This window comes from Haliotis rufescens, unplaced genomic scaffold (assembly GCF_023055435.1).
Source record: "Haliotis rufescens isolate VD_foot unplaced genomic scaffold, xgHalRufe1.0.p SCAF_16, whole genome shotgun sequence".
In the NCBI taxonomy this organism is placed as follows: Eukaryota; Metazoa; Mollusca; class Gastropoda; order Lepetellida; family Haliotidae; genus Haliotis; species Haliotis rufescens.
In genome coordinates this window covers 9,898,698-9,911,992 of record NW_025963846.1, presented here as the reverse complement: position 1 = coordinate 9,911,992, position 13,295 = coordinate 9,898,698, and the positions used below count along the sequence as shown (strand labels likewise).

At 40.0% G+C, this 13,295-nt stretch overlaps 1 protein-coding gene across 3 annotated transcripts in view; it reads right to left on the bottom strand.

Moving 5' to 3' along the window:
* The window catches only part of LOC124134486 (cadherin EGF LAG seven-pass G-type receptor 1-like), a 75,223-nt gene that overhangs the window by 35,048 nt on the left and 26,880 nt on the right, over nucleotides 1–13,295 (bottom strand). For all 3 annotated transcript variants that reach the window (XM_046499340.2, XM_046499332.2, XM_046499348.2), the window contains exons 2-5: nucleotides 6,061–6,425; nucleotides 4,101–4,275; nucleotides 3,189–3,314; nucleotides 2,291–2,528 (exon numbers count right to left, since the gene is read on the bottom strand). In XM_046499340.2, the coding sequence (XP_046355296.2) occupies nucleotides 2,291–2,528; nucleotides 3,189–3,314; nucleotides 4,101–4,275; nucleotides 6,061–6,425 (904 nt within the window). The remainder of the gene's footprint in view (nucleotides 1–2,290; nucleotides 2,529–3,188; nucleotides 3,315–4,100; nucleotides 4,276–6,060; nucleotides 6,426–13,295) is intronic.

Sequence of the window (13,295 nt, the reverse complement as noted above, 5' to 3'; positions counted from 1 at the left end):
TCAAAATTCATTTGTCATTTGATCTGGTAATTGTTCAACTATGCATGGCCTCTCCCAAATCCCAATGATGAGGTTTGCAATTGAGGACAAAAACGGGTGACGCAAAAAATATCCTTCACAAACAACATCAAAGCAATGTTGATAAATGAAATGGAGTTGGTGACCAGGGAAGCCAGACATTATTCATTAACTGTCAGAGTATTTCCATCTCAGGACGTCTAAAACCTTGTCTTTACTGCTTGTCAACACAACACTAGATGTTTGCCTATTCCATTGACATTAAGTGAGTGAGTGAGTGAGTGAGTTGGGTTTTACGCCGCTTTTAACAGTATTCCAGTTATATCGCGGCGTGTCAGCTTAATGTGGGAGGAAAGCCCGAAGTGATGCAGGTCTCAGACGTTTACCACTTCGGTGAAACCCACAGGCACGGGTATGGTGCTGACAAACCTAGAAACATAATCGGGGCGAACCGGGATTCGAACCCGCAATCATAGGTTTCTGACGTGCCCAAGGGACGCAACTCTGCACAGTGAATCGCGGCGCCTTAGACGACTGGGCCACCCGTGCCCCCCCCCATTGACATTAAGGGTGTGAGGTATTACCAGTATATCGGTAAATTGAGGTTAATTCTTTCCACGATACGCATCACAATATCATTTTTTCATGTTCGATATATTGGATGATTTCAAATTGGCATTTTTATCATGTGTTTAATGTTATATTCTTGCCAAATGCCTTCGCTGCTCAGGAGCGAGGGTCCTGACTCTCAAGATGGCTGCATATTTATTGAATGAGTAAACATCATGTTGTACCAGCATCTTGTTTTGTTCGTTTTATGAAATTCAGTTCATACCTTAATGTATCAGATTGCTTCTGAATTAAACATTTAGTATCATACAATATATGGTGATACGTATTGCAATATGGCCATGTGCTTTGCAAAGAATTGTGATATACTTTAAACCTCCAATACCCATACCTAGTTGACACACCGTGTTGCTACTGTGAGTGAGTGAGTGAGTGAGTGAGTGAGTGAGTGAGTGAGTGAGTAAGGTTTTACGCCGCTTTTAGCAATATTCCAGCAATATCATGGTGGGGGACACCAGAAATGGGCTTCACACATTGTACCCATGTCGGGAATCGAACCCGGGTCTTCAGCGTGACAAGCGAACGCTTAAACCACTAGGCTACCTGACCGCCCCTGCTGCTACCGTGATTTGTCTGGTGTAGGGCATGAGGTGCACTTCACAATATAAGCTGGGTTTTTTAGAAATATAATAAATTCACCGTCCCAAAATAAGAGATTAAACATATAGTTTGGTGCTAATGCCATCATAGGCACTGTTCTATTAGATACTTCGTCTCTGAATCAGTATAGAAGTTTGAAGATGAATCCTTCCTTCTACTTCAAGTGTTTGAGTTTCACGCTACTTGTAGCATTATCACTGCAATATCCCAGCAGACACTAGAGATGGGATCCACACATTGTACCTATGTAGGATTTGAACCCAATTCTTTTTGCATGGTAAGCAAGATTCCCATAATGCTACCCCAAGCAGCATGGAGAGAATCTGGTTCCAAGAAGAGGACTATCCACTGTAGCCAATGGGTGTGTTTGTTGCTTAACGGCACACTCAGCAATATTCCAGCTATATGACAGCAGCCAGTAAATTATCAAATCTGGACCAGGCAATCCAGTGATTGATATCATGAACATCTATCCACACAATTGGGTGAGTGAGTATGGTTTTACGCCGCACTCAAGATCTTCATACATATAATTGTGCATTTCCTGAGAACAGCCATGATAAAATCTCAAATTTCACCAATTGTGAAACAGTCATAAAAAAAACAATTAGCAAATGTTATCAATTTTTGGCTAAGTCCAGAGTTTTGTTTATTTGTGGGTCTTGTAAAGTGACATAAAAAAACATAAGGCCATATCTTTCTCGGCACATCACTCACTGAGTAAATGTTGTTTGATCTGGGGTAATTAATCTAGTGCAAGCTAACTAGTGGTTGACAGCATGAGTAACAATTCACAATATTGTGGCATGATAACACACAATCAGCCCGATAATTAGGACCGGCCAATCATCATGTCGTATTTTAGAATAAGTATGGAGCACATGTGACCTATTCTGAACTGGAATCACTTTTTCTAATCATGATTAAGCAAGATGGCTGAACTTCTCATTCTAATTTCAGTTTACAGTTTACAGCATTCTCATTCTAGTTTGGGTTAAGAAAACAATCCGCCTGAAGGCAGGGATACAAAGTTTGAACTTACTCCAGGGTGATGGTGAAGTGGTTCCTCCTCTTCAAGGATGGAAAGGACAAGAATGAACCCTTGCTGAAGCTCCGCTTTGTGAGACGGCAGAACTGGTCATAGTCGCCCGTGGAGGGGCATCCGTCGCACCTGAAGCCCCCTTTGATGAGGGGCACACATCGGGACGGAGGCTGACACAGGTTAGGGGGACATGTGTCCGGGTCAAACCTTGCAGTCTGGTTCACTTCACAGTTGGACCCTGGGATAGATGACGGAAGTGATGCTCATGATGTTTGTTTGTTTATAACATTTGTTGTTTAACGCCGCACTCAGCAATATTCCAGCTATATGACAGAGGTCTGTAAATAATCAAGTCTTGACCAGACAATCCAGTGATTGACATCATGAGCACCAATCCACGCAAATGGGATACGATAACATGCATCAACCAAGTCAGCGATCATGACCACCCGATCCTGTTAGGCGCCGCTTACGACAAGCATAGTCGCCTTTCACAGCAAGCATGGGTTGCTGAAGACCTTTTCTAACCAAGGATCATCACAGGTAGATGTTCATGACATACTTATATTACAACATATGGCAGTATTACCCCAATAACAACTTGTGTTTTTCCCTTCCTCATTTATATGAGAATCTATTAACCATCATATATTACTTGCAAGCTGTTAAGCATATCCTCCAGGCAAGAGGAAATGTCTTACTTATAATAGCATGCGCAAATTCTTTCTTATTACTGACGAGACTGCTGAGGAAAACAATTACAATTTCCCAGCTATTTGACAAAGTGACACTCAACTCAAACCACAATGCAAGAAGCCCTTTCTTTCCCCTGACACCTCATTCAGATAAGCAGCACACTTCCCAATCCCTCCCTGATAGTTCAGGTGTATCAATCTACCTGTAAACGACTCTGTGCACACACAGGTGTACCCTCCTTCCCGAGGGAGGCACTTCCCCCTATTCAGACAAGGCTTGGAGTAACACAGATCCACCTCCACATCACACAAGTTGGACTTCCTCTGACCTGAAATACACAATCATCAACATGACCATTTCGCAAGGAAAACAGAGGTGAGTATCATTCTTCATTGACAAAAACAAACTAAATGAAAAAAACATGCTCAAAACAATTATGAGAATTCTATAAAAATTACACAAGAACTAGCAGTATGCATTAGTGAAAGGTATTGTCCTGACTTTTGTATTGCAATAATGATTCCTGTATTGCGATACGTATAACGATATATGGCACGTGTTCTTTCATCTGTAATTATTATGAATCTGAATAAACATAAGATATTTTGATGATCGATGTTATCTTTGATTTTCTGATCAATTTTGTAAAAGCCTGAAATGGACCCATACAATGGTGTTCCCCATACAGTTGTGACAACTTTGAAGTTGTCTGCCATTTTTTACGTTGCTATGGTCACCACTCATGCACAATAGACACATAATATACATGAAACTGGTCACAGTTAGTTTCCCTTTTCGATAACAGGAATCAGTTGCTAAGTTCTGAATTTCAGTTCGACTTGTATCTTATTACCCAGAAGATAAAAATATGCATGATATGAAAAACGGAATACATCGATATTTTCAAAACATATTGTGGTACATATTCATTGGTATTTCGTAATGTGGTATCCCGGTAATACCGGGCACCTCTAGTAGCTATTGAAACAGTAAATGCCTTCAAACAGTCATCAGAATTAAATGAATAAATGAATATTGCACAGAACCATTATCTGTTATTTATTTACAGAAACCCCACCGGATTTGAACCCTGTTGGTGTGCAGTGCCCCCTACCTGTGAAGCCGATAGGACACACACATCTGTAGCCGTTTTCGGGATGGATGGACCGGAACAACATGGTGTCAGACTTGATGAAATCCGCGGCCAAGTCAAACACCAGCTTCGTCTGACAAACTTCGAAGTTGTAGCACATCTCTCTCATGCAGAGGTTGTCGTCAAACGGAAGCACCTATCAAAACAACATTTGCTGGAGCTGTTGTTCTTGTTAAACGTCTAATGACGTGATCAATGAAACCAGCACGTTCACTGACATTTAAGTTTCAAATCAGGAATTTCTATACCCAATTACATGACTACCTTATGCAACATGTCTAATTTTTGTTTTTACATGATCTGTCACCTAAAAATTGAGTATTATTGAACCGCTTTGCTGAAGGACACCACTCCCGTGTCAGTGACAACAAGCATGTCGTGACGGCGGTAATTTCTCTCTAAGAAGCGATGGAGCAATGAGTGAGTTGTTTTACATCAGCAAGCATCATTACTGCAGCTTGCAAATATTCAAGACAAGGCCAGTCAAGCAGGGCTACAGAAAATTTGTCAGCCACTTACAATTTTCTCACAAGTTAACATTCACATTGGGCACAGATAGTTTCCTTTGGAAATAATATATTTTCGTTTCCTTTGGTTAAATCAATATTAAAACAAAAATGTTCAGCTTAAGATGTTGTTTCAGGTGACTCCTAATTTGTATCGGTTTGTGTGCTGTGTAACGTATTGCATAAACTCACAACAGCGATAGGCATGTCTAATAACAATAAGCAAGATGTAACACCCTTATTTAACATTATTGACTGCAGTAGAGTTCATGTATATGATACATGCATTCGATCAGTAAATGAAGATCTATACCGATTTACAGGAACGTTATTTGAAAAGGTTACACTGTTCTTTCTATTGGGTCTTGAATTTTTATTAGGCATATTTGTAACATGCAATTAATTAGGTGATTGTGATTATTTTATGCAAATACACAGCTCATCTGGGCTCAAGTCAAGTCCTGCATGTAATAGGGTCTTCGTCTGTCTTTAACATCTTTGGGACAACATGAACAATGCACAAAGTGTCAATGAACATGAATACACTGGTCCAGAAATTATTATTGTTTGTTTGTTGTTTAACATTGCACTAAGGACTATTCCAGCTAAATGACGTCGACCTGTAAATAATCAAGTCTGCGCCAGACAATCCAGTGATTAATATTGTGAACAATGATTCATGCCATCGTGCTTCAATGACACACAACCAACCAAGTCACCGAGTCTGACAACCCATAGTCCCCTCTAAAGACGCAAATTCCCAGAAATAAACCAGAATTCCCACAGGGGAATCATTAAAAAGTGTCGAGGAACACGAATCACAGCTCCAGATTTTGTATCCTAAGTATCTCAATCAGCCAGGGTCCCATTCCAAAAAGTGACAGTAGCGTTAATGTGATCGTAACTCTCATACTCATGACCGTCATAATGCTAGCTTTGTGGGACCAGGCCATGTCATACATTGTTATCAATCCTCATTAGTCGGCTCTTGAACCAAGAAGTGAGAACTGGGAAATCCCCAGGGGAGATAATCATGACTGAGTGCCTTTCAGTGTTCAAAATTAAAGGGGGTTGGGGTCCTTGAGGTTTGCTGTTAAAGTCACTTACCCTCAGGTTTCCTTTATCTTTGAGTGAGTTGGGTTCAACTTTTTTAACAGTATTTCAGTTATCGTATAGAAACATACTGAACAGGATTATGACTCCCTGACTTAATGCTGAGTGAGTGAGTGAGTAAGTATGGTTTAATGCCGCTTTTAGCAATATTCCAGCAATATCACGGCGGGGGACACCAGAAATGGGCTTAACACATTGTACCCATGTCGGGAATCGAACCCGGGTCTTCGGCGTGACGAGCGACTGCTTTAACCACTAGGCTACCCGACCGCCCCTTAATGCTGAGTGCTGCTATTGCTTACCTGTAGGGTAGATAGGTTGGCCAGCATGGAACGTTGCAGGTAGATGTTCTCCTGGACAAACTCTGGGGGATAGAACACATCCTTGCTTCCTCCCCGAACATTCACCTCATCCTTCTGTACCGACACCGTGACATTGAGGACCTGTCCCGGTACGTCGATGTCGTCCTCCACGTTGATGACGAAGATCTTTGTATCCTCAACATGCAAGATGGAGGCTAGGGCATCCACGAAGAACTTGAAGAGCGGAGACAGGAAGGCCTGCTCCGTCATCCGGTCCAGTCGGATTGTGATGCTGTTGAGGAGCATGTCCTCCGTCACAAGGCGCACAAATAGCTTGCAGCCGGCCTTCACCTCGTTCAGGCCATCTGGAAACAGGAAACAGTGGACGTTACAAGTAATTCACAAGAAAACACAAAGTATAGTAAGTGTTTTGTTTGTTTGCTTGATGTTTAATGCCACACTCAGCAATATTCCAGCTATATGACAGCGGACTGTAAATAATCGAGTTTGGCCCAGACAATCCAGTGATAGACATCATGAGCATCGATCCCCGATACGGTTAGTCACCTCTTACGACAAGCTTAATCGGCTTTTACAGCATTCATGGGTATCTGAAGACCTATTCTTCCCCGGATCTTCACTGGTTGTATAGAGTGAGTGAGTGAGTGAGTGAGTGAGTGAGTGAGTGAGTGAGTGAGTGAGTGAGTGAGTGAGTGAGTGAGTGAGTGAGTGAGTGAGTGAGTGAGTGAGTGAGTGAGTGAGTATGGTTTTACTCTGCAATATTCCAGCAATATCAGAATAGCGGAACCACAATTTGTCAAATGGATCAACATTCTTCAGCTATGATGTAGTTTCTTGTGTGACATCATTCCAACCTCATGTCACAATAAGACTGGAATGAAGTCAACAATGCCGTCCAAAAGACGGAAACAATGCACTCTTGTCTTGTGACGTGATATGACCCATATGATTTTTATGAACCCCGATATGTTTGCCCCCTTCGTTAATACTCCCTTGAGAAATCTACAATTTGGTCCAAAATGACTGCTTTCTAATGCACTGTGACAGACAGTGGCTGTAAACAGGACAGGGCTGTGCCATGGAAGAACTAAGACAAGGGTATTGTATTACTTGATTATCAAATATAGTCTGCGATTTTCATAGGACCTGATAGTAACGACAGTCATATGATACAAAGTCAAAACAAATCAAAGAAATCCTGCCAACCATAAACTCCTCGTCAATATCTTTTTATGACTTTACGATGAAGGAACCTGAACCGCCTACACAGCATCTTTATTGTGCTCTAAGTCCCGATTTGTATATGTTTGTTTGCACAAAAAAGTCAACAGTGTGGCCCTAAGCTTCATGGTGCGTAGGAGCGAGCAATGGATCAGTCTAGCTGGTGTGGATGGCGAGCAATGGTTCAGTCTAGCTGGTGTGGATGGAGTCGAGAGCTTCCAGCTGTCACTGCTGGCTCACTGTGATGGTGGTGGCTAGCAGACTTCACAATTCAAATATCATGCAGCTGAGAGATTCTGCATCAGGTAACAGGATCACCTACATAGCAATTTATTCTGAACTCACACATTAAATGATTAAGCTAATACAGCGAGTTAGCTCTCCTCACCCTAGATTTGCATGTGTACACAAACTAGAGCAGCAAGTGAAGTATGACTGGGTCTTGTTACACCTGAACCTGGGAAAAATCTAGACTTGCTTCATTTAGGGCTTTTCCATTACACAAAGGGCTGTGTGCAGAAGGGAAATAATATTGTTCAGAGACTGTGAAACAGACGAGGGTCTTGTGGGAGGAGGAGAATAATATACCATACTCTACCATGACACTGAAGCATGATCTAATTTGATTGGCTAAGTTTACTAAAACTAAAGTGGTTAATGAGCGATAACAACTTCGGACCGCATCACTGCACTAAATACATGCCTAAGAAAAAGAGCCTGTTATAAAAATTGCATTCAGTCATGGTACAATTGAGATAAACCTATTTTGTTTTTCAATTTTGAGGTAGTTCATCGTTGATGGTTCATCATTGAGGGTTTATAATTGATTGTACAACACTAACTGTTTCAACGATGAACCACCTCCGAATTCATAAATACATTTATTTCCTAATTCACCATATTCTGCGCCCTGTTCTAATAAACATCCCTGACCAATTTCTACACCAATTGGTTAGTAATTTGCCCCATACCAACCTTTAACGTTTACATGACAGTCTGTATTTTCTTGTGCCTACTACAAACGTTTTACAGAAAATAAAGCAGTTTATAAGGGGTATATAATTGACAGGTACAAAAAAACATTTTAGTTTCATTGACATTTGGTCAAGTTTGTTCTCCACCTCTTGATCTCTGATAAAATAGCTAACTGTTGCGTAGGACTTAAGTTTTACTCCACTTTTAACAATATTTCAGCAGCGGGGGAAGACACCGAAACGGGCTTCATACATTGTACCCATGTGGGGGATCAAACCCAGTCCTCAGACAAGGCGATCAAACGCTTAAACCAAAAGGCAACATCGCCCCCAGAGATAAGATAAGATAAGATACTTATTGCATGACATTCCATTAGAGTGGCAATAATCAACAAACAACAAAATAAAGTCATTGTCAATATATGACATAGTATTTCTCCCAGACGATGAATCAATATCGCAGCAAAACCTATTCAAACCCTGACCAAAGTCTCTTGTCTAAACAGTTACACTATTATAGACCAATATAACCGCCATCTTCACCAGAAAATTGTGAAATAAGGGGCAAATATCAGAAGATCTTTAATTTAGCTGGGTAACTGTTATCTGAGTCAATAAACCGATAGTATCTATGATGGAAGCTACCTCATAACTCATCGCCTGTGCAAACACTCATCCACAACACTAGTGTTTCTACATTGCGACTAAGGTATTTGTCTGTAATAAAATCCACAGCAACTGTTTCAATGCCTGGCAGTTTTTAATCTTTTACAGCTTTTGTTGTGCCGGAGTAACAAAATACCTGAGGCATGCAAGCATTGAAGACCCCTGCAGCAAAAAAAACCCTTTGCACTGTAATTTATCTTGAAGAAAGTAGCATCTTTAGGATATACGTATATAGGAACTAGAGTCATGACTGTTTTCATTTGGGAAACAGAGTTAATTTTTTAGATCAAATGTCAAGATGACCTACTGCCTCCATTCGTATTCCTGCAGATACGAACTACTCAAAACTTGATGGGGACATTCTGAGAGGGGGACCAGAGTGTGATTGGCTGCTGGTGGATGGTGTCATACAAATTGTATCCCATATTGCCATGGACTGGATCATGTTCAGTTTCATTTAGAGTTAATAAAAGTAAGTATACAATTGAATTAGGTTATGAAACTTGGGTTTCATTTGTACGATATACATTGTTTAGTTATGGTTTTGGTAATTTAAGGTTGAGGCAAGATGTCGGAGACTGTGATGTTTTTATTTATACATTTAAGGAAAGAACAAGAGATTTGTTACACATTTTTCTACTACTCATACTTTGGATGCCATTTAAAAATGTAAATTAAAAAAGGGTTTAATTACAAGTCATTTTGTGATCAAAATGGGAACGGAGTTCTAAAGAATTTTAACAAACGATTTGTGACAATTAAATTTTTTGGACTTGGACTTTTAAAAAATCAGTATAGGGGAACTATTGTCTGTTTTTTCCTTTTAAAGCTGCAGACAAGGAGCCGCTGAGTTACGAATGTCTGCATGGACAAGCTCCCCCAGGGAGGACACAATCGACAACCTTGTCACACTCTTCCTCAATGTTGACACTGAATACGCAGACTATTATGTGCAGTATTTACAACATAGTCAATTCTGTGCCTCCAAAACATCGTAAGCAGTCACGCACTGACAACAGCACACAGCCCACATACTATCTTTTCATCCATGCTGAAGAACGCCTATCACAGCCTACGAAGCAAGGCCTAGGGCTGGATTTGTGTCTGCCATTGTCCGAGTGAGTGATGGAACAAGCTGGATATAATGGCCTGATTACCTGCATATGTAGACCTAGGGGTGTAGGAGAGGGGTGTTTACGTTCTTTTATTCCACCCCTGTAGGGACCTGAATGGTATTTATCCTACACCGATTTATTGCTCCACCCTTGCCCTCCCCCTTTAAACTCCATCTTTTCTGTCTTGGAATAATTCACTTAGCGTCTGACCTATATAGCATCCTTTACACATCATGTGACCGTAATGTTATACTGAAAGTCGTTTAAAGTTTGAAGATGGATTAATGGCCTTCATTGCACTTGGTAACTTTTGTGGCTCTCATGCATTCATTATTTTCATAAGGTCATTTTTCTTAAATATCGCCTTATATCATTTTGTGTTTGTTCCAAGGGATCACCCATCTTGCTATAGAATGATCCGTTTAGCAATTTAAGACCCACTATGTGGAAAATATTCAGTGACAGTTTGGCCCTTGTTTTGATGTGGACGCTTTCTGATGTGGAGTGAGTGAGTGAGTGAGTGAGTGAGTGAGTGAGTGAGTGAGTGAGTGAGTGAGTGAGTCTTACGTTGCTTTTAGCAGTGTTCGAGCAATGTTCGAGCAATAACAGCAGCAACACCACCATATAAATGGATTTGACTTTTGTTGTAACAATGATTTGAGCAGCATTTTCACAGGGTAGATAGGAAACCAAAGTGATGCAGGTCTTAGATGTTTACCACTTTCGTGAAACGAAGAAACCTGATGAGGGTGATTCTGAGATTGTGTTTCAGACACACTCAAGGGATGCAACTCTTTACAGTGAATGTCAGCCCTCTGATGACTCGGACCCCTGTTGCCCCTGTCCATATTGAGAATCAAAACCATTTTACAGTATGACAAGCAAAGTCTTTAAAGACATGGCTACTGCAGACTCTTTTTGCAAGAAGTTTATTTTGTTTGAAACTTCCCAATCTTTAGAAGCAGCCATTATAACATACAGAAGTGAAACTGACTTGATGTTTGAAACTGGCCAATCTTAAGAAGCAGCCATTATAATATACAGCAGCGACATTGACTTGATGTTTGAAACTGGCCAATCTTAAGAAGCGGCCATTATAATATACAGCAGTGAAATTGACTTGATGTTTGAAACTGGCCAATCTTAAAAAGCAGCCATTATAATATACAGCAGTGAAACTGACTTGATGCTTCAATTATTTTGATAATACTTGATCAGACTTATGAACAATATTTATATTTAGGAAAAGCCAACCTGACCATGCTGACAGGAAGTAAAGTTTCAATCAACTGTGACCCCTGCCCTCTGTTTGAGACACTCAACCCTTACAAGACACCTCCCTCCCCTTTCTTTCACAGCATACCAGCCAACAACCACATAAACAAAATCTCACATTTCATATCTCAATATTTACAAGTTTTTCAAAAACATTTCCAAACAGATTTTCCGCAGCATATCCCTGGGTTTTTCTGAGAGGGTTTTCCTACCACTTGTTTAATGTGTTTGTAACGAGGAGCTGACACGGTGCGCGAGTTGCCGGTGGGGAGCTGGTGTACCTATCACTTCACATGTTTTCCATTACTCTATAGCTGTTGGATAATAATCGCTTTTGTTTAGCCTGGGTCCGGCCTGTTCACAGGTTAATACAACTCGCATGACAGGTCACCACACAAAGCAAGGGGTAATCTGATCTCGCTAATACAAATAATAGAGACCGGTGGTCTTTTAGAATACGCATTTTGTTCCACGACTGAAATTAGTTGGAATTCAAACTTTTTTGAGCAACAAATACACCATAGTGAAAGGAAATGGCAGTGTTATCTGACCAATTACCTGGATAGGGTTCATGAAAGGAGTTTTAAATGTATTTCCTGGGCTAGTCAGTCCATTTCCTGTAGCTGTTGTACAACCTAGTTGTACTATTTGTTCAGGTACTTGCTTAGCTATTAAGTGTTAAGTCCTGCTAAGTGAAGGTATGGTGAAATTCTCACTTACATAAATCATTTTATACATTTTCAGCAAAGAGTTGATTTATAGGAAAGTAAGTTGACCCTAACAATAAGATTAGTTACTTAACATAGACAGTGAAAGTCCACACGAAATAATCCCATATCAACAAAGTCATAAAATGAGCAAATTGTACGAGTCATATTTCTCAAAAGTATTTAAAGAACAATCAATTTTTTATATGACTATAGTTAATCTGTCGTGGCATATGAAAAAAATATCGCCATATGAAAAAAGTAGGTGTTCCTTAACTTCTTTTGAGTAGTATATTTGTCCTCTAAACTGAGTGAGTGATTATTGTTTATTGTTGCATCAGCAGTCTTTGCGGTGGCCAAACAAATTCACATATGACACAAAGTTAACATTATTCCTTAACTATAACACAATTTTCTCCCAGCAGGAAATACAATTTATAACTCAACAACCACAAGAACCTACCACGTGTCAACTTTCCACACCAAAAAAGAAATATTGTGTTGCAACCCAAATTGTTTTTTGTGTGTGTAAAATAAGTCATCTTAAATTCACTCCTTGTACAAATGTTTCATTTCCTTACTTCCTGGAGCACAGAGCTATAAAGGAGCGATGTAATTCCCCCACAACACCTGGTGTTTCTCACTGTCCAGGTGGCAGAACACAGTGCAACCTGCCAGACACCTCTTGAATTATTGAATTACAACAATCTACTTAAGTCCTCAATTACTGGCCAAAGGAGTATGCTAGCATCCTTCTTAAAGGCACCAGAGACTGCCTAGATGGATGGTTATCCATGTGTTGAATTATTGGAGAGTGACAGATTTTGTTTATCATCTCACATATGATCGGACAAATTAATACTTCATAAACTGCTCAACATTGGATAAAGCCAATTCTGTCCATAAAGAAATAATAAAAAAGTTGAGTAGTATATTTATATAAGTTTCACTTTGATCCAGAGTGTGCAATGTCTAAAGTGGCCAAATTCATGATTGAAAGCCATGACATGAACAAGGTTAAAAATCCCACAAAGATTTCTATGGTTTTGTTAAAGTTTGAATTATTTTTGAAAAAAACCCAACTAAATTTCAATGGGGGGCCTTTAATAATTTACTCTACTGAATACAAACATTGAAATAAACAGTCATGAATCGTTATAACTGCATTAACAGCTTGCTTTGGATTCTAAACAATACCAAAACTTAGTGTGTGCAAGAGATGGGTTTAATTCATAAATTAATGGTAAAATTACATG